Below are 23,112 nucleotides of genomic sequence, written 5' to 3' on the forward strand. Positions count from 1 at the left end.
TAAACTGTTTTTAGACAATTAGAGTTTGTAAAATTCCTTAAAAATTAAAACTCCAATTTGTATTGGAATTGCCTTGGATTTATAGTTTAGTCTTTAGGAACTACCCATAAATGTGGTATAGTTCTCCATTCATTTAGACTTTTTAATGAAGTAATTTTTTATCTCATTAATGTTCTGTACCTTATCTTCAGGTTTATTCCTAGATACTTCATAGTTTTTATAGCTATTGTGAATGGTACCTTGTTTTCAAGTATATTTTCCAGTTGACTGTTCCAGTGTAGAGCAATGCTGTTGATTTTGTAAATTGATTTTGTATCTGGCAGTCTTTCTAAACTCATTTACTGTAATAATTTGTCTATACCGTCTGCTTTATCTCTTTTAATCCTATGCTTTTTTTCCCTCTGTTTTATTATATTAGCCAAGTCTTCCAGTAGTATGTTAGACTACCTCAGTGGGCATTCTTTCTTGTCTGTATTTTAAATGAAATACTTCTGACTGTTCCTGAGTAAAGTTTTATTGGAACACAGCCTTGCCATTTACTTATTTGTTGTGTGTGACTGCTTCTGTGAAACAGTGACACAAAACTGTTTGCATGTTGCAAACAGTTGCAACAGAGGCCACATTGCCACAAGTCTAAAATATTCACCATCTGGGCCTTAAAGAGAAAATTTGCTGACTCCTACTCTAGATCTGTGCTAATATGGTAGCCACTAGTCATAGAGACTTTTAATTTTAAACTTAAATAAAATTTAAATTTAAAATTCGGTCACTGTAGTTAAATTTCACATGCACAATAGCCACATGTGACTAGTAGCTACCATATTGGGCAACAAATATAGAACATTTGAGTTATTTCAGAAAGTTCTGTTGTATAGAGGTGCTCTAGATTTTTAGTTCTGGATCATTTTGCTTATCTTTCTGCTCATTTTTAAAGATAATATTAAGTTTTACTTAATCTCACAATATCATTCTTATTGGGAATAGTTCCCTTAGTGCGTATTTTCAGAGAGAGCCTTTATGTGGCAAATCTTCTGAGACTTTGTGTGCTTAAAATATCTTTACTTTTGATGCTAGTTTATCTGGATATAAACTTTTTGGTTTGGGCTTCCCTGGTGGCGCAGTGGTTAAGAGTCTGCCTGCTGCTGCAGGGGACACGGGTTCGTGCCCCAGTCAGGAAAGATCCCACATACTGTGGAGCAGCTGGGCCCGTGAGCCATTACCGCTGAGCTTGCGCGTCCGGAGCCTATGCTCCGCAACGGGAGAAGCCACAAAAAAAAAAAAAAAAAAAAAAAAAAAACCAACTTTTTGGTTTGAAGTTTTTTCCATCAACACTTTAAAATTACTCCACCCAGTAATTTTAAGAATTACTTATTCTTAAATCTTGTGTGGCTGATGAGGTGTCCGAGGTCATTCTGATCTTATTCTTTTATAGGTGATCTATTCTTTGTTAGGAGCTTTTAGAATTTTCCTTTGTCTTTGATTTTCTTAAATTTCATTCTAATGTATCAAGGTGTTGTGTATGTATATGTGTTTTATTTATTTTCTGTTCTCTTTGGCATTCACAATCTGTTCAGTTTGACTTTTTTTTCTTTAATTCTTGAAAAGCCTCAGTCATTCAGATGTTTCTTTGAATCTGTTCAGTTTATATGTATTCTTTGTGTTTAATTTTTTATGAATGTTGATACTTCTATCTCTCATATCTCTGTATCTTTAAAAAAAATGTCCTTATCCCTTCTTCATATGTTCCAGGAGCATTTCTTAGCCTAATAATTCTAGCTCACTAAAACATTTTAGAGCCATATCTTTTAATCCATTCACCCATCTCTTAATATTTTTGTTTTAACTGTATTTTCTATACACATTATTTCAAATTGTTTCTTTTTTTTTTTTTTTTTTTTTGATTCTTTTTTTTTTTTTTTTTTTTTTTTGGTACGCGGGCCTCTCACCGCTGCGGCCTCTCCCATTGCGGAGCACAGGCTCCAGACGCGCAGGTCCAGCGGCCATGGCTCACGGGCCCAGCCACTCCGCGGCACGCGGGATCCTCCCGGACCGGGGCACGAACCTGCGTCCTCTGCATCGGCAGGCGGACTCCCAACCACCGCGCCACCAGGGAAGCCCAAATTGTTTCTTTTTAAAAACTGTTTTTCTGCTTCATGTTGCCAGTGTCCTCTCTCTTATTTCTGAGGATATGTATTATGGTCATTTAAAATTTATATTCAGTCTGGTTCATTAATCTGGTTCTTTTTAATGTATATTATTCAGTTCTTTTGTCCTTTTTTTAATCTTCAGAAAGATTTTTATAACCCTTATACTTCTCCATTGCTGGATTATTATTTTTCTTTCATGAACATATTTTCCATTGGGATTATCAGCCACATTAATTTTGATGGTAATATGTTTGGGAGGAATGGTAAGGTCCGGAGAAAGGAAGAAGAACCTCAGGGCAGAGAGCCTATGATGTTAATCCTAGGCTTCCCTTTGCTGTATCCACCAAGTAACCATATCCCTCAGGACACTTCCCAATAACTGCATCAGAGTTGTTCTTTATTTGAGAACAGACTCCCATGGAAGTTTAAAGATTGGGGTGCTGCTCTGACATTACCTCAGAACAGTTGCTTTTTTTGCCTCTGGGGAGACAAAGAACATTTCTGAAAAGCTTCCCATCATCCACCCACTAAGTTGCATGCCCTATCCTCTCTTTAACTGTGGTTTGCTACTCTGCCCTTCCTCTGTCCAGACAAGTCAGCTTTTTTTCCCCAGGCATTTTTCCCCCACAGTTTTTATATTTGTTTCTCGCGTCCAACCTCTCTCACCTGTAGAACACCTTCAGAGAAAGAGAGCCTGGCTTAATTTCTTACCAAGAATTGGAAGCTGAGTATGACTAATTCTAAAAATTTTATATATGTGGCTTTTGATTTCATGAGTGTTTATTTTTTTTTACTAGTTTTGTATTTAGGGATCACATATTCTGTTGGCAGTGGTAAAGAACATAGGGAGGGCCTGTGCAATGGAAGGAGACTGGTCTAGGAATATTATTAAGTGGTAATTCAGAAAGCAGATAATGGAGATTTCAATAAAAATAATATGTATATATTTTAATGGTTTTCTTGTTCCGCACTTTTTTTTTTTTTTTTTTTTTTTTTTGTGGTACGCGGGCCTCTCACTGTTGTGGCCTCTCCCGTTGCGGAGCACAGGCTCGGGACGCGCAGGCTCAGCGGCCATGGCTCACGGGCCCAGCCGCTCTGCGGCATGTGGGATCTTCCCGCACCGGGGCACGAACCCGTGTCCCCTGTATCGGCAGGCGGACTCTCAACCACTGCACCACCAGGGAAGCCCTGTTCAGCACTTTTAACCATCATTATTTGAGCATCTGATGCGTAGAAAATACTGAACTCCTGTTAGTAAATAAAAGGCTGAACAGGACAATCTCGGTTCTCAAGGACCTTTTTATTGTACATTATGAAAGTGAATTTGTAGACAATTCAAGTTAAAACTAAAATATCTTCACTTCTGGGAGAAGTTAAAATTTCAGAAGCTATTAAGGGTGTTTTGTTAGAATTAGGGCCATTTCTCATTGAGCCACCAGGAATAAAAGCCAAATGGAGCATCCAGCCTTACTTTGAGAAGAATTTTGTGTGAGCTCCTATTCTTGTGCAGAGCTTTGCTTCTTTTGTTTATTCTGCATTGTACTTGGCTCTGACCACTCTCTAGCTTCACCTGTTTTTGCTGTCTGCTTTCTGTTCTTAAAGTCAGCCTTAAACCATAGTTTGTTCATGCATTCCAGGAATGATTTGCTTTATATACTTGGACTGTGCTCTTTAGTTTGTCTCTGTCAGGCTGTTCATCTGTTGCATCATAATTTGCCTTTGCTACCAGATTCCTGCCTCTGAATTTGCTCTGCACCTGTCCTCATATGTTCTTGGCTTGGCATATTTTGATTCCTGGCTTTGGTTTCTAAATATGCCCTCACTTCTCTTCTTCCTGAGGTTAATTCATTGAGGCTTCTTTGCATCTGGTTTTGTAAAACACCTGTCAACCCTGTCACTGGTTCAAATCATCTCTTCCTCCTCCCCAGTATATGAGTCGTGATAACCACAGCTCATTTTATTTTAAAATTATTGTTATTATATCAGTTTTTCTATTTAAAATTACCTGCCAGAGGTAAATAGTCTACAGTTTTCAGCATATGGCCTGACATTATTTTACTTTAAAAAAAATACCTTTATTGAGGAATAATTGATATATACATGCACTTATTTAAAGTATACAATTTGCTAAGTTTTGACCTAAGTTTATACCTTGAAACTGCTCTGCAACAAAGGCAATGAACATCCATCGCACCCAAAAGTTTCCCCATGTCCCTTTGTAATTTCTCCTTTCTGCCCCTTCTTACACACACCAACCCCCAGGCAGCTACTGATCTGCTTTGTATCACTATAGTTTTCATTTTGTAAAATTTATATAAATGGAATCATGCACTGTGTACTTTGGATGGGGGTGAGGGGTGTCTGGCTTCTTTCAGCATAACTATTTTGAGATTAACTCACATTGTGTTTCAGTAGTCTGTTCCTTTTTTCTTGCTGAGTAGTATTCCTTTGTATGAATATACTACAACTTGTTTGTTTATTCACTGTTGATCATTTGGATTGTTTCCAGTTTTTGGCTATTACAGGTAAAATGGCTATGAACATTTGTGTACAAGTCTTTGTATAGAGTTATGCTTTAATTTCTCTTCGGTAAAACCTAGGCATGAAATGGACACATGGTAGGTGTAACTTTTTAAGAAACTGCTAAATTCTGGGGACTTTCCTGGCGGTCCAGTGGTTAAGAGGCTGTGCTTCCACTGTGGGGGGGCACGGGTTCGATCCCTGGTAGGGGAACTAAGATCCCACATGCTGCGCAGCGTGGCCAAAAAAAAAAGAAAAAAGAAACTGCTAAATTCTTTTCCAAAGTTGTACCATTTTACATTTCCACTATTGGTATATGAGAGTTATAATTGTTCTACCTCCTTTCTACAGACATACTGTTGTTTTACCTTTGAGTAAAATTTTATTCTCTTCTTAATGTTTTGCAACTTGTGTTTGCATTTAAATGTTTAATAACACCTGGAGTGTATTTTGATGTTTGTTATAAGGAATGAGGTGTGAGGAAGGTATCAGTTTTAATTGTTTTTTTGTTGTTTTTTTTTCAAAAGGCTGGACAGTTGTCTCCACACCATTTATTAAATAGTCTATCATTTTCCCACTGATTTGAAATTTGCTTTCCTAAGGAATTGTTTCAAATGAATACACTTTTAGGTTCTTTGCCTGTTCAGAACCTATATGTTTAGATATTAGAGAAAAATGTAGAACAAACCAGAAAATTCTCCATTTATGATGCAATAAGGTATTTTTAAGGAGGTAAAATTATGAGGATCGCGTCCTTTATGTGATGTGAGTTGTCAATGGGCGAACTACTATAATAATACTTCAAAAAATACAATTCATGGGCTTCCCTGGTGGCACGGTGGTTGGGAGTCCGCCTGCCGATGCAGGGAATGCGGGTTCAGGCCCCGGTCCGGGAGGATCCCGCATGCCGCGGAGCGGCTGGGCCCGTGCCGGAGCCTGTGCTTCGCAATGGGAGAGGCCACAGCGGTGAGAGGCCCGCGTACTGCAAAAAATATATATATATATACAATTCATATCTTTTGGATAGGGAGTATAATTTTTTGTTTAATTTAAAACCATTTTAAAAACAGCTCTGGATGAAATGATCTTTCTATAACATACATATTATTCCACTTCTCATCACTATATTTCTGCAGTCTCCTAGCTTAGAAACTTTAATACCATGTTTGATTCTATTTTCTACATTCCTTCTATTTCCAAGTTCTTTTTCTTTTAGAATATTGCCTAGATTTACCCTTTCTGTCCATTCCCACCTAACATAGTCTTGTAAACCCTGTGCCCTGAGTCTCCTTATTAACCGTATTGCATTGATTCCAGATCATTTTTCTAAATTACTTTTTCATTAGCTTAAAAAAACCTCTAATAATTCTTTTTGTCTTTGTATCACTTTCAGAGTTCCAGCTGTTTTCATAACATGGTCTTAGTCCAACTTTAGTTCTTAACACCCAAATAGAAGTCATTTGCTATAATCATATTGATTTCTGCATCCTTGGTTTTTTTTGTTTTGTTTTGTTTTGTTTTTTGACATGCCACCCATCTTACAGGATCTTAGTTCCCTGACCAGAGTTTGAACCTGGGCCCAGGCAGTGGAAGTTCAGAGTCCTAACAACTGGACTGCCAGGGAATTCCTGATCTCTGTATTCTTTATTGCCATGTTTATGTCGTTGTATTTCCTATTGGGGTTTCCTCTATATAATACAATCTATTTATTTATTTATTTGTTTGTTTGGCTGCATTGAATCTTAGTTGCAGCACACAGGATCTTTGTTGTGGCATGTGGGATCTTTCATTGTGGCTCGCGGGCTCTCTAGTTGTGATGCACAGGCTCTAGAGCACACGGGCTCATTTGCCCTGTGGCATGTGGAATCTTCGTTCCCCAACCAGGGGTCGAACCCATGTCCCCTGCATTGGAAGGTGGATTCTCAACCACTGGACCACCAGGGAAGTCCCCACAATCTTTTTTCACTGTTACCCATCTTTCTAAATTTGGCCTCATCCTCCTTCCTCCATAGATGATTCTTTGATTCTCTCAGACCATGATTTTCCTTTCCCTGAACTCTAATACTTATAGTTTGTTTCTTCACTCACTGTTCCGTCCTTGCCTTCCTCCTTGGACATATCCGGTGTGTTCTTGCCTATTCTCTGTGTCTGAAAAGCTCTTCTCCAGATCTCATTGTGACTTGTTTTCTCATCTTCTACTGGTCTTGGTTCAAATGGTATGCTCTCATTGAAACCTTCCTCGAAGATCCTATTTCAAATTCAATCCACTCCTGCCTCTACTCTTCTTTGATTTATTTTTCTGCATAGAAGGCAACATATCTGACATAAATTTTGTCTGTCTGTTTATTGTCTGTTCCCTTATAAGCTCATTGAGGGCAGGGGTTTTTGTTTATAATTTTTCCTCCAACACCTTGAATAGTGCCTTGCACATGGCATATGCTCCATAAATATTTAAATGAATGAATAAATGCCATTAGGTTGGTATTGATTGCTCTTTAGTTGTATAAAAGTATTAGTTGTTCGTTTCCTTAACTAAATGGTAAGTTCTTTAAAAGGTAGAGTATATTCTCAGCTCTTTCTTGGTGTTGGCATAGAGTGACCTAACCAACATTAAATACTAACTGGCTGAAGGTGTGGAATTAGAAATTTTGACCACACAAAGGCAGATGGCACTTCCTATTCTGCAAAACTGGTCAAGATACTAAGCATAATTAACTTTCAGTTCTGAGTAGGATCTTAAAGATGCTTTTGTTAATTAATAAATTAGAATAACTTCTGTTTACTTAATAAATCAGAATAACTTCTTGTTATATAAAAATACGTAGTCATTATAGACCAGTTAGAAAATACAGAAAAGTATGAAGAAAAATTAAAAGTCCTGTTAATCCCATCACTCAGAAGTAACCACTGTACACGTTTGGACAGCAGCTCCTTAATATTTTATAGTATATTTGGACCATAATTTATTCAGCTGTTTTCTTATTGTTGGACATTTCAATTTTTTTTAATAGTCTGGTGCTTTTATTTCAATGACATATTTCCATAATGAGGCTTCTTGGTTGAAGAATATGTATGTATATTTTAAATACTAAATAGAAGTGCAGGACTTCCCTGGTGGCGCACTGGTTGAGAGTCCACCTGCCGATGCAGGGGACACGGGTTCGTGCCCCGGTCCAGGAAGATCCCACATGCCGCAGAGCGGCTGGGCCCGTGAGCTGTGGCCACTGAGCCTGCACGTCCGGAGCCTGTGCTCTGCAATGGGAGAGGCCACAACAGTGAGAGGCCCGTGTACCGCCAAAAAAAAAAAAAAAAAAAGATGTGCAGTACCATTTTAGATGGTCATATCGCATTCCATTATATGAATAAACCATAATTTAACCATTCTGTTGTTGAATCTTAGAGTGGTTACCAGCTTTTTGATATTACAGATTCCATTATCCCGCAAGGCATTCTTGTACACATTTGAGATTATTTCCTAGGGATGAATTCTTGAAGTGGAATTGCTGGATCAGAGGCTGAACAAATTTTTAAAGCTTGTAATATCACACATAGAAAATGTGATAGTAGTGGAAAATACAACCATAAATTGAACACTTATTTATTTAACAAATACTTATGTGCTGGTCATGTTGCCAGTTTGTGAAGTTACAGAAGTGTTTAAAGATGGACAATGTCCCTGTCCTTATGAAACTTTTAGTCAGTAGGGGGTACAGCCAAGTAAAATGACAACTTCAGTATAGAATGATAAGTAAAATGAGAAAATATAGATGTACCTAGGGGGGAATAAATATCTAACACATTCTTTGAGTCAGGGAAGATTTTCTGAAGGAGGCCAAGGCTAGAAGGATAAGTCACTTATCCAAGTAGAGGGAGTTAGATACACAAAGTCCTGAAGTTGAAAGAGGACATGTTGTGTTCAAGAGAATGAAAGTAGCTAATTAAGAATGGATCATAAACACTGTAGTGTATACAGAAGTCTAAATAGAATGTTGTATTTACATATACAATACATGTATATTGTTATAAACCAATGTTACTTCAATTAAAAAGAAAGAATGGAGCATAAAAAGAGAGAGAGGAATTAATAAGAAATGAGCTTGAGGGAGTTTAAAGCAAGGCCAGGATCAACTAGGTCAGATACTTCTGAGAGGTCAAATAAGATAAATATCAAAACTATGGATTAGGTTTAACAACAAAGGTTTTAGAACGATTTCAGTGGAGTGGTAGGGACAGAGACCAGGTTGTGCTGGGGTTGAGGAATGTATGTGGATAGAGGCAACAAGGGTAGACCACTTTGGCTCTTATGGGATGCCAGGGTTCTTACGGTGGCTATAGGGACAGTGGGGTCAGGGGGAAGGAAATCTTTGTTTTCATGTAGGAGAGATTTAAGCATGGGTCCTGACACACAGGTTTTTAGGTTTTGTGAGAGGGAGTTACAGGAGTTGCTATTTGATGTTTCTCTTAAAAGATGCCAACATCATAGGTGTCATTTTAAAAGGGAAAACACAAGCCATAGGGGAAAGACATTTGCAACCATAAAAATAAGAAAAGATTATTGTCCAGAGTATACGAAGAACTCCAACAGATCATTAAGAAAACAAGAGAACCCAAATAGAAAAATGTACAAAAGACATGAATATGACTAATAAATATATGAAAAATATATAAATTATATGAATATATAATTCAGCCTCAATAATAAGGGAAATGCAAAACAAAATCATTTTATGCCCATAAAATTGCCTAAAGAATAAAATGTTCCACAATATAAAATGTTCACAAGGATAGAGTAGTGGGAATTTATACACGGTAGGTGGGAGTGTGAATTGGTTAGACTACTTTGGAGAATAATTTGTCAGTATTTAGTGACGTTGAAGATACATCTCCCTACAATGTAGCAGTTCTCCTAAATGGTTACACATGTGTATCAGGACACATGCACAACCATGTTCATAGCTTCTTTGTTTGCAAAAAACAAAAACAAAGGAAACCCAAATAAATGTTCATCAGCAGAGGCATGGATACAAGTTCAGTTTCTGTAAAGTAAAACATCATTTGGAGAGTTATACTGTAGAAGGAGGTAAGATACTCCTTCATTCTGCTAGAAACTCTAGCTGGGGCTGACGTAAAGACAGATGAGCAGGAGAAAAGCATATGAAGTTCTTTTACACATATATGGAAGCCCTCACAAGAAAAAATGAAAACCCAAAGAAGTGAGTAGGCCTAAGTGCTTATATAGTAGGTTAACAAAGAGTAGCAATTGTGGAAAAGTAAAATTTGGGGGAGACTAAAGAAAGATAAGAGTTATTCTAACAATGTCTGTTTGTATAGATTTCTCCTGGCTTTGACTCCCCATCTCTGGTGATAAGAATTTTTCTAACTCCTAGTACAGGGAAGGCATCTTTCACGTGGGAATTTTATCTCCTGCTTTTAGGAAGAAAAAGGAAGGTCAGAGTGTCCTTGTATCTGCTGTTTTTCAGGTGTCTTTAACTCAAAACAATCAATATGCCAAAGCAGCATATTTTGGGGTAGCATGTCCTGAGCCCCTTCAATATCTATGTAGCAAAACTATTAAAAAAAAAATCAAGGAGATGGTAAACAAAATTCAGGGTGGAAAGGGTAGGAGATAAGATTAGGGAAGGACATATAGGGACTTCAGGTGTACTGATAATATTCTGTTTGTTAGGCTGGATAATGAATTCATAGGTGTTATTTTTTGTACAAAATAATTTTTCATAATAGTTTTGAAAGGTGGCAGTAATCTTAGGTAATGTGTGTACAGGGAGTTGACAAAGACTAGGAGGTTTAAAAAGAGAGGAGGCTTGGATATAGTTGGTAGAGAAAGGAGATAGACTTGACTAATGAAAAAGAAGAATTGGTAGGTAGCATTAGGGCCCAATTACAATTAGAAACTAAGAAATTACATTTTACGGAAGTGCTTGGCAGGCCTAATACAGACAGCAGATGGTTGGATTGATTCAGGACTTGGGTTTGTCAAATGAGTAATAGAAGATAGGCAGCACAGCAAAGGAGTTAAGATTATTGGCAAGAGTAGTTGAAGATTTACTACTATAAAGATTCTAATAGAAAATAGAAGAATCAAGGGATTAGGGGCATCCATAGGATCAAAGAAAGGATACGGTGGAAATAAATGATCAAGAGAGCTACTGTATTTTGTTGAATCGAAAACATTGTAGGTTGCACTGTTATTTTATGTACCACTAAGAAAAAGAACACTGTCAATTAAATAGGACAGTCTTTACTGTCACTTAGAATTTTAATTGTATATTTAGTACAGGATACAATATTGAAAGGCTTCTTTTAGTCTAAATTAGATACAGATTTTTAAATTTAGGTTACTCTTATACATACATAAAATATAAGCGAAATTAATTGGTTAAGGAATTCTTAAAACTTTTTCATATCTAGTATTTTTTGGACTCACTTTTTCACTCAGTGTTTTTCCACACTATATCATTCTCTCTGGCATCAAACTTGACGTTTATAAGGAGAGTGTTTGGAGGTGGTGAAGTAGGCATGTTAAGTAATAATCCCAGGTGGGAGTCAAAAGTAAATTATCTCCACAAAATTGCATAATTTTAAGAAATGCTACATCAACACTCAGTGATGCTCATTCTACAAGTTTTGATGCTGATTCACACATGCAAGCAGTAGTATCAACTAAAGTATTAAGACTACCTCTGGTTTGACAGTAATTCAATGATGCCACTGATTGTAAGGTGTATTCGGATTTCGGCAATGTTAAAATGTGAAATAATGCACATCTTATGTTCAGGGAAACATAGTTAGAAGAGTAGTGGTGGTTATCAGGTGGGTTGCACAATTTTATAGTTTCAGAGCTGGGGCAGTTGCAGATAGTAACAAGAGTGACCGTGAGAGAGGGTGGCTGAAGTAGCGAGGAAACAGTCATTAAACTGCAGTCAGACAAATATGATATGACTAAAAGGGAGACTTAAAAACCTTTAAAATGTAAGTGGAGATGAGGAAAACAAGGTTAGTGTTTGTTGTATACATTATCTGGGATGATGATGGCATGCCAGGGTGATGGCACGATGTAAAGAAGAGAGGAAGACTGAGCTCAAGATGTCAGAGATAGTAAGTAATAAAGGGTTCATGAATTGAGAGAAGAGAGGGGTAAGGGTAACATAGTCATATAGCATGAGCTTCAAAGGAACAGGGATTTTTAACTACAGTGTATGAGACTAGAATCAGGAGGAGAGACAGCCTCCTAATCTGAAGTACAGGGTATATTAGCCATGAGCAGCCTCAAATGAAGGATGTCTTTAGGGAAAAGCCAGTTTTTAGTCGAGGAAGTGAAAGAGAAGTTCATCAAAGAGGATGAGGATATGGGGAGGTTTGAGTCAAGGTAAAATACGCAAGAAGCAGAGTGGCCATAGTATGAGAGGAAATGATTATCGGGTGGCTTCTTGAGTAGTGAACAAGGACTAGTATGCATGTAGCCTTAAAGTTTCCCCATACCATTAAATGTTGTTGAAAACAGAATTTCAATTGGCTACAAAACTTTCTGTTGAAGAGTATACACTTATTTAACCTATCTTATTTTGTTCAAAGTTCTTCACTAATGTGACTAGATATCCCATTATATAACATAGTGAATATCATAGTACCTAAATCTTTTTGTGCATCTTTTTTTATGTCCTTAGAATAAACTGTAAGTGGAATTACTGGATCAAAAGAAATGGATATTTTTTAGCCTCTCTTGATACATTTTGCTAAATTGAAACTATTTCACATTTTCACAATGTAGGAGTATATCTTTGTTCATTACCTTGCCAGTATTGGATGATATAATTTTTAAAAATCTTTGCCAATTTGATAGGTGATAAAAATTAGTATTTTCATTTTCATCTTTTTAGTTATTGATAAGATTGCACATTTTTTCATATAGTTAATGGTCATTTATATTTTCTCATTTCTAAATTTTCTGTTCAGAGCCACATCTTTTTCTGAGTTTATATAATAAAAATTTTCTGTATTTTTCACAACTCTTAAACAGGCTTTGTACTTAAAAGAGTCATGTGAATGTGGACAAATAAAGCCCATAATACAGATTACTGAGTTGTAGGACCTTTAATAAATGATCTGTTGCTAGGTTTAAAGAAAAAATAAAGAACAGGAATTTTTCATTTCTAAGTTCTAAGAGCACAACAGAAGATTGTAGCCATAAGCCATTTAAGGAAGGGTTGATTATTTTTTTTTAATAAATAAATAAATAAATTATTTTTATCCTTTTTGGCTGTGTTGGGTCTTCGTTGCTATGCACGGGCTTTCTCTAGTTGCGGTGAGCGGGGGCTACTCTTCGTTGTGGTGCGCGGGCTTCTGTCGTGGCTTCTCTTGTTGCGGATCATGGGCTCTAGGTGCGCAGGCTTCAGTACTTGTGGCATGTGGGCTCAGTAGTTATGGCTTGTGGACTCTAGAGCTCAGGCTCAGTAGTTGTGGCGTACAGGCTTAGTTGCTCCGCGGCATGTGGTATCTTCCCGGGAGAGGGCACGAACCTGTGTCCCTTGCATTGGTAGGCAGATTCTTAACCACTGCGCCACCAAGGAAGCCCAAAGAAGGATTGATTTCTTGAACTGTTTTTTCTTTAACTGAGATCTGTTTTGGATAAGTGGATAGGTAAACCTCTTTTTTCAGAAAGAAGCCCATAGGTAATTTTTTTTCCCTTTGTGGTTTATTAGTTATGGAATAACAGATTAGTTTCTGTAAAAAAAAAAAATCAACCCTTTTCTGAATTTTCATTTAATTAAAAAAAGTTTATGACTGAAGAAAGATAATTTAATAATATAAATAATGGTCCAGTATCTGTAATTTTTCCCCAGTGTCATTAAACTATATTTTGTGTATTGATGAAGGAGTTCCAGTAATACATACAGAGCCATTTCTCTTCTGGTTGTTACCACAGCCCAGGAGGCAGCCCAGTAGTGATGGAAGAAAGGTGCTGCACAACCATGTGCTTTCCCTTCCGTTTATCTGAGCTAACTGCAAAGGTTTTTAAAACAGTCTCCCTTTTAGTCATGTCATATCTGACTGCAATTTAATGAAATAAAACACTAGTAAATAGTTTTTATTCTCTACAAGAACAATGGAGGTAATAAAGGCTCAGAAAATCCAGTTGCAGTGTTCTCCTTAATTCTGCAATCATGGTACTTATACTTGATGATCACATCTTTACCCTTTATAATTGTGTGTGTGCGTGTGTGTGTGTGTGTGGAGAGAGAGAGAGAAAGAATTGTTGTATATATAAAATGGACCAGGTTTTTGTTTTGTTTTGTTTTTGCGGTACGCAGGCCTCTCACTGTTGTGGCCTTTCCCGTTGCGGAGCACAGGCTCCAGATGTGCGGGCTCAGCGGCCATGGCTCATGGGCCCAGCCGCTCTGCAGCATAGGGGGATCTTCCTGGACCGGGGCACGAACTCATGTCCCCTGCATCGGCAGGTGGACTCTCAACCACTGCGCCACCAGGGAAGCCCCTGGACCAGGTTTTTATATTCTTTTTCTTCATGTTCATTTCTTATTTGGAATTAAAGCTAATGTGAGTGTACCAACTCTTAGATTAGACATAAAAAATTAAGATGTTGACCAAATATGGCTCCTCCTCCACTTTTAGTGCTATACACATACTGGGTTCTCCGAACATGTTTGTTCAATTAAGTTGAAACATTTTCAAGGAACTACTACAGGTTTTTTAAAGGGTATTTCCCTGAGATTTTTGGTAGAGAAACTAAATATTTTGAAACACCAGTGTAATACAGTAGTTTTTGTGCTTTTAGGACAGTCAAAATGTTTGTATTTCAGGACTTCTCTGGTGGTCCAGTTGTTAAGACTCCGTACTTCCACTGCAGGGGATGCAGGCTAAGATTCCGCATGCTGTGTGTGACTCGCCCCCACAAAAAAAGTTTGTATTTGACCCAATTTATAAATTGAATTTTTTTTAAATTTAAGATAAAGCCCCTTTGTCTTCCTAAATTTAAAACTGATGATAATTTGTGGTTTTATTAGAAGGCACCATTAATGAATACTCTTATTGCCCTGTGAAGTGGTCTTCAGACATAGAATTAAGATAATTGCCTACCTGCTAATTTGGAAACTAATCAGTTAATGACAGTATTGTGGTTTGGTCATATTCAGCCTCCATCATCAGGTTTTTTTTTTTAATATTTATTTATCTTTGGCTGCATTGGGTCTTCATTACTGTGCACGGGCTTTCTCCATTTGCGGTGAGCAGGGGCTACTCTTCATTGCGGTGGCTTCTCTTGTTGCAGAGCACGGGCTCTAGGCGTGTGGGCTTCAGTAGTTGTGGCACGTGGGCTCAGTAGTTGTGGCACGTGGGCTCAGTAGTTGTGGCACGTGGGCTCAGTAGCTGCGGTTCGCAGGCTCTAGAGCACAGGCTCAGTAGTTGTGGCACACAGGCTTAGTTGCTCCGCAGCATGTGGGATCTTCCCGGACCAGGGATCAAACCCGTGTCCCCTGCATTGGCAGGTGGATTCTTAACCACTGTGCCACGAGGGAAGCCCCCATCATCAGTTTTTAACAACTGTATTTCCTTAGGTCACTTTGCAGGCTAGAATATTATGCGGCAAGAACTGAAGTGTTTTGTAATATGTATACTAAGCAAAATACATTCCTTTAAAATAATGCTGAGTGAAAAAAGCTAGTCTCAAAATGATTCCATTTATTTAACATGTTATATTCTTGAAGTAACATAATTATAGAGATAGAGAACAGATTAGTGGTTGCCAGTGATTAAGGATGGGAGCGGGGAGGGGAGGAGAGGTGGATATGGCTATAAAAGGGTAGCACTAAGGAATATTGTGGTGATGTTACAGTTAAGTATCTTGACTGTGGTGACAGTTACACGAAACTATCTATACATGTCATAAAATAGCATAGAGCTATACACATACACAAATTTTGCATGTAAAACTGGTGAAATCTGAATAAGCTTTGTGATTTATACCAAAGTCTGTTTCCTGGTGTTGGTATTTTACTCCAGTTATGCAAGATGCTCACGTTGTGGGGGGGGGGTGCTGGGTGAAGGGCCTTGTACATTTCTTTGCAACTTCCAGTGAATTTATAATTATTTCAAAATAAAGTTTAAAAAAATATACTTCTTTAACAAGAACTCCCACCCCAAACCAGGCAGTTATTAAAGGAGGATGTCCATTCATTTGGTCATTCCTTGCTATCAGCTACCATCATCCAATGATTATTATAGCAGCACAGCAGAGGACTCTCTCAAAAAGAAGAGTTCTTTCTAATCTCATGCTTTGGGGCAATGTATTTTCATTTATAGTTGCTTGTAAAACCCATGGCTAGTAAAGGATTCAAATGTTTGCATCCTCTATTTTCCTGTGTTTTGGTGTACTCAGTATGAAGCCTTAAGGAATCTTAACACACAAAAGAAAACATGTACAGCCTTTTAAATATTCAACAGGATAGACTCTTCTATTTCAGTAGATGCAAATTGAATCATATTGTCCAACTTCAAGTAAGCCAATCTTATGTTTATTAAACGCACTGATAAATATACTATAAAGTGGAACATAGTGTACATGCTTTTCTGGTGAACACTTTGGTTTAACTGTAATACTCCAAGGGAAAAAAACTTATAACTACTGTTTTCACATAACTTAATTTTAATCTGTTTAAATAGAAATATTTCTTCAGCCCAAAATGTTCTTAAATATGAGCATAGTAATAATAATGGTAGTAGTGATAGCTAACCTTTACTGAGCACTTGCATAAGCCAGATACTTGCCAAGTACTTTTTACATGTTATCTCATTTAATCCTCATAACAACCTTGTGAGATAGGTACTATTATATAGATGAGTAATATATCTGAAATAATACAGCTAGTAAGAGAGAGGGAATAGTTTGAAAGTCAGTCAGATTCCTGAGCCTACACTTTTGACTGTTACTCTGTACTTCCCCCTTATGCCATGCAGTATAGGAACTCTAAAGTTAGAGGCTGACATGTTGGCAGTTATTACATATTTTAGTTTTGTTTTATTCATAGGACACATGTATGAAATCTGTTTCTTCTCTTGCTGAGTTCAATAAGGTGAAACCTTCCCTGACTTATGCAGGACAACCTGCTTTTCTCATTTTATCTTCTCTTGCATATCCTTTTTCATGGAAACCAGACTAAATTAAAAGTTGTCTTAACATTTGTATTGGTATTTTAATTTAAGGATGTCTCTTAAAACTTAGAAAGACTTGACCTTTAAAATATAAAATCTTATTGCTCTTGTGTTTAATTTTACCAGTTATTTTGTCTCCAGTATGAATCTAGACAACAGTTTCTTATGTTTGTTGTGTAGAAGATAAAGATTAAAATGTCATTTAATACATTTACTGATTTTTATATAGGATCACTATTACTGAAACAAAAGTTTTATTGCTACTATTTTCATTTTTAGTTTTTTGTGTATATGTATTTAAAAAGGTTGTTGACATTTTAGCCATCCCCACTAATAATCATTGTTAGAGTTCCTTTAGCTAGTAAACTGAGACATGAACTTCAAAAGGAGACAGTCCTCCCTGAGTTTTTCAGCATAGGTTCAGAGTTACCTCTTTATCCACTGATGCTCTTGGAATTCCAGGGATATAAGTTGGTGGATAGGATCTGTAAAATTACTGTCTCCATATGTTATCAACCCCGTAAGTAATAACAACTGATGTTTTTCAAAGGTCAGACTTCATCCTTCTAAGCAGCTATAAGCATGAAAACAAAGTCTCTTGAGATATTTCAAAGTATATATACTTTACATTGGAAGACCCTTCCCAGTCTGCTTATTCTACATTATATAAAAGTCTAAAAAGTCATAGGCTTGTGTTTTGTTTTTTCAAGTTCAGTAGTTCAGGTTGAAGCAACCAGTTTGAAAGTAACAGCCTATGAACTGTGACTGACTGAAGGAGAGGTGGGAAAAAGTATAAAAATAAGTAAAAGTCCAGCATTTGGGGATTTACTCTTTTAGTCAATCCTGAGGACATTACTGACTCAATGATCAAGAAAAATATATTTAGTATACACTAATTAGAAAGACTGAGACATAAAAATGCATTGGAGGGAATTCGCTCGTGGTCCAGTGGTTAGGACTTGGTGCTTTCACTGCTGGGACCCAGGCTTGATCCCTGCTCGAGGAACTAAAATCCCACAAGCCGTGAAAAAAACAAACAAACAAACAAAATGCATTAGAATTTCATGAGATATATACTTACTAGAACATTTAATATTTTCATGTTTAAAATTTATATTCTAATGAGTGAAAAATGTGTCATATTACATAACAGGGACATTTGAATTAAATGAGTAATACATGTAATACACAAGTAATAAACTTAGCATAATAGCACCTGGCTCTATAGATGTTAGCTACTATTATTATTTTTGTTATCAATATCTCTTCCTCTAGTTGGAGTCAATTTACTATCACCTAAAGTAAACTTAGTCTCTGCCTGTACACTTCTTTTAATTTATTAAGTAAGTGTTCTGTTATTATTGTCTGGCTTTTGTGTATTAACTTTATTCATCTGCACGGTCATAGAGAACTAGAAATAGGTTTATTTTGTTCTTTTTTTTTGCCATGGAAAACAAAGGATGCACCAGTTGATACTACACAGCTGGAAACAGCAAATGTCAATAGGCTAGAGAACTATAATTCATTAGTAGTCTTTTTTTTTTTTTTTTTTTTTTGCGGTATGCAGGCCTCTCACTGTTGTGGCCTCTCCCGTTGTGGAGCACAGGCTCTGAACGTGCAGGCTCAGCGGCCATGGCTCACGGGCCCAGCCGCTCCGTGGCATGTGGGATCTTCCCGGACTGGGGCACGAACCCATGTCCCCTGCATCGGCAGGCGGACTCTCAACCACTGCGCCACCAAGGAAGCCCCTAGTAGTCTTGTTTTTTAAGATATAATTTACACACCATAAAATGCACCCCTTTAGTGTGTACATTTCATTGTTGGTTAGTATATTTACAAGGCCTTATACTTTTAAGGGAACAGTTTTTCCTAAGTGTTCTAATTATATTCCTTTTCTTAGCTGCAAGTCTTTACTTTCGCCTGTGTGGTTACTACTTTCTGTACTCTTCTTGTCTTCTCTGATATTCCTTTTGATTGAGGTCTAATGTCATCTCTCTTTTGGGAAGGCTTTCTTGATTCCTTATACATTTAGTCTCCTCTGTTCTCCTGCAGCCCTTTTTTTATCCCTTTGTTATATTGCCTGTCACATTTATATTGTGATTATCTCTTTTAGTTATTTGTCTTCCCTTTCAGACCATTTATCTCTCAAGCACAGAGACTATTCTTGTTTTTCTGCTGTCTTCAGGAGCTAGAACAATGCCTGTTATGGTAGGCTTTTCAGTACATATTTATTGAATGATAATAACGACAGATAGTCCTGGCTGTCCCTGAGCCTTCAGTATGTACTAAGAGTTTGATGTACTATATTCAGTGGTGAATATTAAAATAATGTGCTTTTTGTTGCTGAGAATCATACCATTTTAGTATTGGAAGGGACCAATTTTCCCCCACACAACACGCGCACATTCACATATGTACACAAAGCAAATTGAAATCCTTAGAACTTGAACAAATTAGTGGTGAAGCTGGGACTGAAAACCCATGTTACCTCATCTTGTCCTGTACCATTTTATTTTCTGTTACACCCTGATGATTTATAATGAAGATTCATTCGTTTCCTAAAGTTTAGGGTGAAGACCTTGAAAATGTTAATTTAATTCATAATATTATCTTTCTATTTTTAACCATAAGTAAGGGACTAGTTGCCAACCAGAATACTGGAAAAGAAGTTTTAAATTGGTTGAAACACTGACAGCATTTTCCTGTTTTATAGACCTCCGTGAGTGAAAGCCTTCAGAGAGAAGCTGCTAAGAAGCAAGCAATGAAACAGGTAATGTAGAAGGGTGAATTAAATGCATCGGGTGAATTAAATGCATCTGGTGAAGTAAGTAGTTCCGCTCACATTTTAAAGTATCAGTTTTGGTATCTAGGTACCTGAGACTAAAAAGAGTAAGAGTGTATAAGGAAAAATTTTATCTTGACACTTGTTTTCTGAAAATGTGTAAGATGTTTCTTGATTTACATAGATCTCAAGTTTCTTGTACAAATTTTAAAGGAGAAAAACACAGTGAAGAATTAGCTCCTTATTGCTGTGTTGTAGATTAAACCCATTTCTGCTTTCAGATGACTTAGTCTGACGATGGATTACATGGTTTAATAATTCCTGCTAATGAGCTTACTTGCTAAAAAAAAACAAAGGATACAACGAAAATGATTTTGCAGTTTTATAATTATTTCAAATTCATCTAGTAAGGAAAGGGAATATCAGGTGATTTTCGGTAGACTTGCCAGCACCTTATATTTATGTATACTGTATAGTATTTCCAAGTACTTTTATACATACATTATCTTTTTAAAATTCTCACAAACCTGCCCATGGTCCTGATAAAGAAGTTTGAAACTTCAAAAGGATGTTACCCCTCATGATTACACAGCTCATTACAGAACTAGGCCTGGAGTTTTAGTAATTTTTCTACTACTGTACCATTGTATTTTAGATTTAGCTGCAGTAGAAAATAATGAAATTAAACAATGGCAAAGTACCTTTCTTTTCCATTTTAATTCCTTTTCCTCCACATTTTCTTTAATTTTTGACGCCTGTTTTTCCCTTGTGTATCTAGAATCCTTCATAAGGATAAATTTGTTAAGCACTTTCTATGAGCCAGACATTATGGCAACTCCTTTCTAAGAGTTATCTTTAATTCTTACAGCAGTCCTATTTTAGGATAATTGCTCTTAAAATCTCTATTTTGTAGTTGAGGAAGTGAAGGCAAAAAAGATTTATGTGACTTTCATGAGATTTTATAATTAGTAAATGGTCAAGTTCAAATCCAGGCAGTGAAATTGCAGAGCCCGAGCTTTTAGCCACTGTGTTTTACCGCCTCCTTGGGGAATGGGCACAGAATTATGTATTTAGTTACTTTAAGATAATATCTTAGTGTCATATGAGATATAACATGTAACTTAGCCTCAAAATGATTTAATACACACATAACATTAACAACTTTGATTCTTTAGCGTAAGTGCTGGAGTGCTTTGAATTAGAATTTTAGAGCTCAGTAGAATTTTAGAGAGACTATCAAGTTCAGTTTCTTCACTATATGGATGAGAGAATTAGTTCTAGAGAGTGGTGGCTTCTCCAAGTCATGTAGGTATCTTGTTTTCTAGTGTTCTTTTCACATTTTTTGCTGCCTTTTTTTAAAATTAATTAATTAATTTGATTGACCCGGCTCCTTAGTTGCAACATGCATGTGGGATCTAGCTCCCTGACCAGGGATCGAACCGGGGCCGCCCCCCAAACTGGGAGCGTGGAGTCCCAACCACTGTGCCACCAGGGAAGTCCTTGTGTTGCCTTTTCTTATTCACTTAAAGCATAAGTCCCAAATCTAATTTTATTCTCAACTCTGGCTTGTTCAAATCCACTTCTTCTGATAGTGGGACTTTTTCATAATTTGCCTGGAAATTGGGGATGCTGCTAAGCTCTTCTACCTCTCACCTGCCTGCTGCTGCTATACTACCTTTCACCTTATTTTCCCCACTTGAGTGATTCAACTCTTGTCTTCTGCTTTAATCTCAAACTAACTTTTATCATGAAGAATACCACTTGATTGCATTTACTAAATCTAAGAGAAAATACTCTTAGAAATGGGGTACTTTATCTGTTAGACCTTTCTTCTTTTCTTTCCTTTTTTAAATTTTAAAAAAAAATTATTTATTTATTTTTGGCTGTGTTGGGTCTCCGCTGCTGTGCACAGGCTTTCTCCAGCTGCGGCGAGCGGGGGCACCCCCCACCGCAATGCGCAGGCCTCTCACTGCAGTGGCCTCTCCCGTCGCAGAGCACAAGCTGCGGGCGCACGGGCCTCAGTAGCCATGGCACACCTCAGTAGCAGTTGTGGCGCATAGGCTCAGTAGTTGTGGCACATGGGCTTAGTTGCTCCACGGCATGTGGGATCCTCCTGGACCAGGGCTTGAACCCATGTCCCCTGCATCAACAGGTGACTCCCAACCACTGTGCCACCAGGGAAGTCCTTCTTTTCTTTTCTCTTTTTTTTTTTTCTTTTGTTTTCTTTTCTCCCCTTCCCTTCTCTCCCCTCTTCTCCTCTCCCATCAGTTTTTTTATGTGGCTATCAGGTACACAGAACTGATGTTGTCAACATTATTATCTTATTCCCTATTTCACTGGAAAAACTTTTAATATGTCATCATTAAAATAATATTTCTTGTAGGTCTTTGGTAGATATCTGTTTTCAAGCTAAGGAAGTTCTTTTCTGGTCTTGGTTTGAGGTTTTTTTGTTGTTGTGTTTTATTTTTTGAAAGTCATGCATGAACTATATTCATACCAGTAAAGATCCATTTAACTTTAGAAAATCAGTAATGATCACTTCACATAAATGATATAAACACAACATAGGTATAGAGTATTCTTCTTTTTATGTTCCATTGCATTTGGTTTACTAAAATTTCATTAAGGATTTTTGTTTTAAGTGTTAAGGAGTTTTGGGTTTTTTTTTTTTTTATCATCAGTGAGATTGGCCTGTGATTTTCCTTTTCTTTCACTGTAATTATCCAGATTGAAAAAAATATAAAAGTCTGACAGTCCCAAGATTTAGTGGGATAAGTTTGGTTTCTCATTCATTACTTTCTGTCCTGACAAATTAGTGTTTTCTTCATTCTGCTTTCTTTGGGTTTATTTTGTTATTTTTCTTACTTTTTGAAATGAGTGCATAGCTGTTTTCAAAAGCCCTTTCTCTTTTCTAATGTGTTTAAAGCTATACATTTTCCTCTAAGCACTGCTATAGCTGTGCTTATCTCACAAATTTTTGGTAAGTAGTACTTTTTATTCAGTTCAAAATATTTTCTCATTTCTGTTATGATTTCTTCTTTCATCTGTGGGTTATTTAGAACTTAATTTTTAAACATATAGGGGTTTTTTGTTTCCTTTTTGTTATTGATTTTTTAACATGATTTCTTTGTGTTCCAAGATGATGCATTGTATTGTTTCATGTCTTTAAAAAATGTGTTGAGATTAACTGTGTGGTCCAGTAGTTTTTAATAAGTATCCCTTTGATGCTTGAAAAAATATTCTAAATGGTTTTTTTTGGCCAGTTGTGTGAATCCATATATATTCATACTAATTTTTTTGGTCTCTTAATTACTGAGAGGCGTATGTTAAAATCCCCTATTATAGTTTTGGACTTTCCTGTTTTTCCTTAGATTTCTGTTCAGTTTTTACTTTATATATTTTGGGACTTAGGTTAATTAACAATACCCTATATCTACACACATGCCCTCTTGCCGCTCTCCCAATATACAAAAAAGTAAG

General features: G+C 36.9%; 1 protein-coding gene across 3 annotated transcripts in view; it reads left to right on the forward strand.

The window, feature by feature from the left end:
* Positions 1-23,112, forward strand: part of NSRP1 (nuclear speckle splicing regulatory protein 1) — a 68,421-nt gene that overhangs the window by 33,102 nt on the left and 12,207 nt on the right. For 2 of the 3 annotated variants that reach the window (XM_081218218.1, XM_081218219.1), the window contains one exon: positions 19,564-19,620. In XM_081218218.1, coding sequence (XP_081074344.1) covers positions 19,564-19,620 — 57 coding nt within the window. Of the gene's footprint in view, positions 1-14,583; positions 14,604-19,563; positions 19,621-23,112 lie in introns of those variants that run through there. The other variant, XM_081218220.1, reaches the window with a different exon arrangement.

Source organism: Mesoplodon bidens (assembly GCF_964165515.1).
Source record: "Mesoplodon bidens genome assembly, chromosome: 19".
In the NCBI taxonomy this organism is placed as follows: domain Eukaryota; kingdom Metazoa; phylum Chordata; class Mammalia; order Artiodactyla; family Ziphiidae; genus Mesoplodon; species Mesoplodon bidens.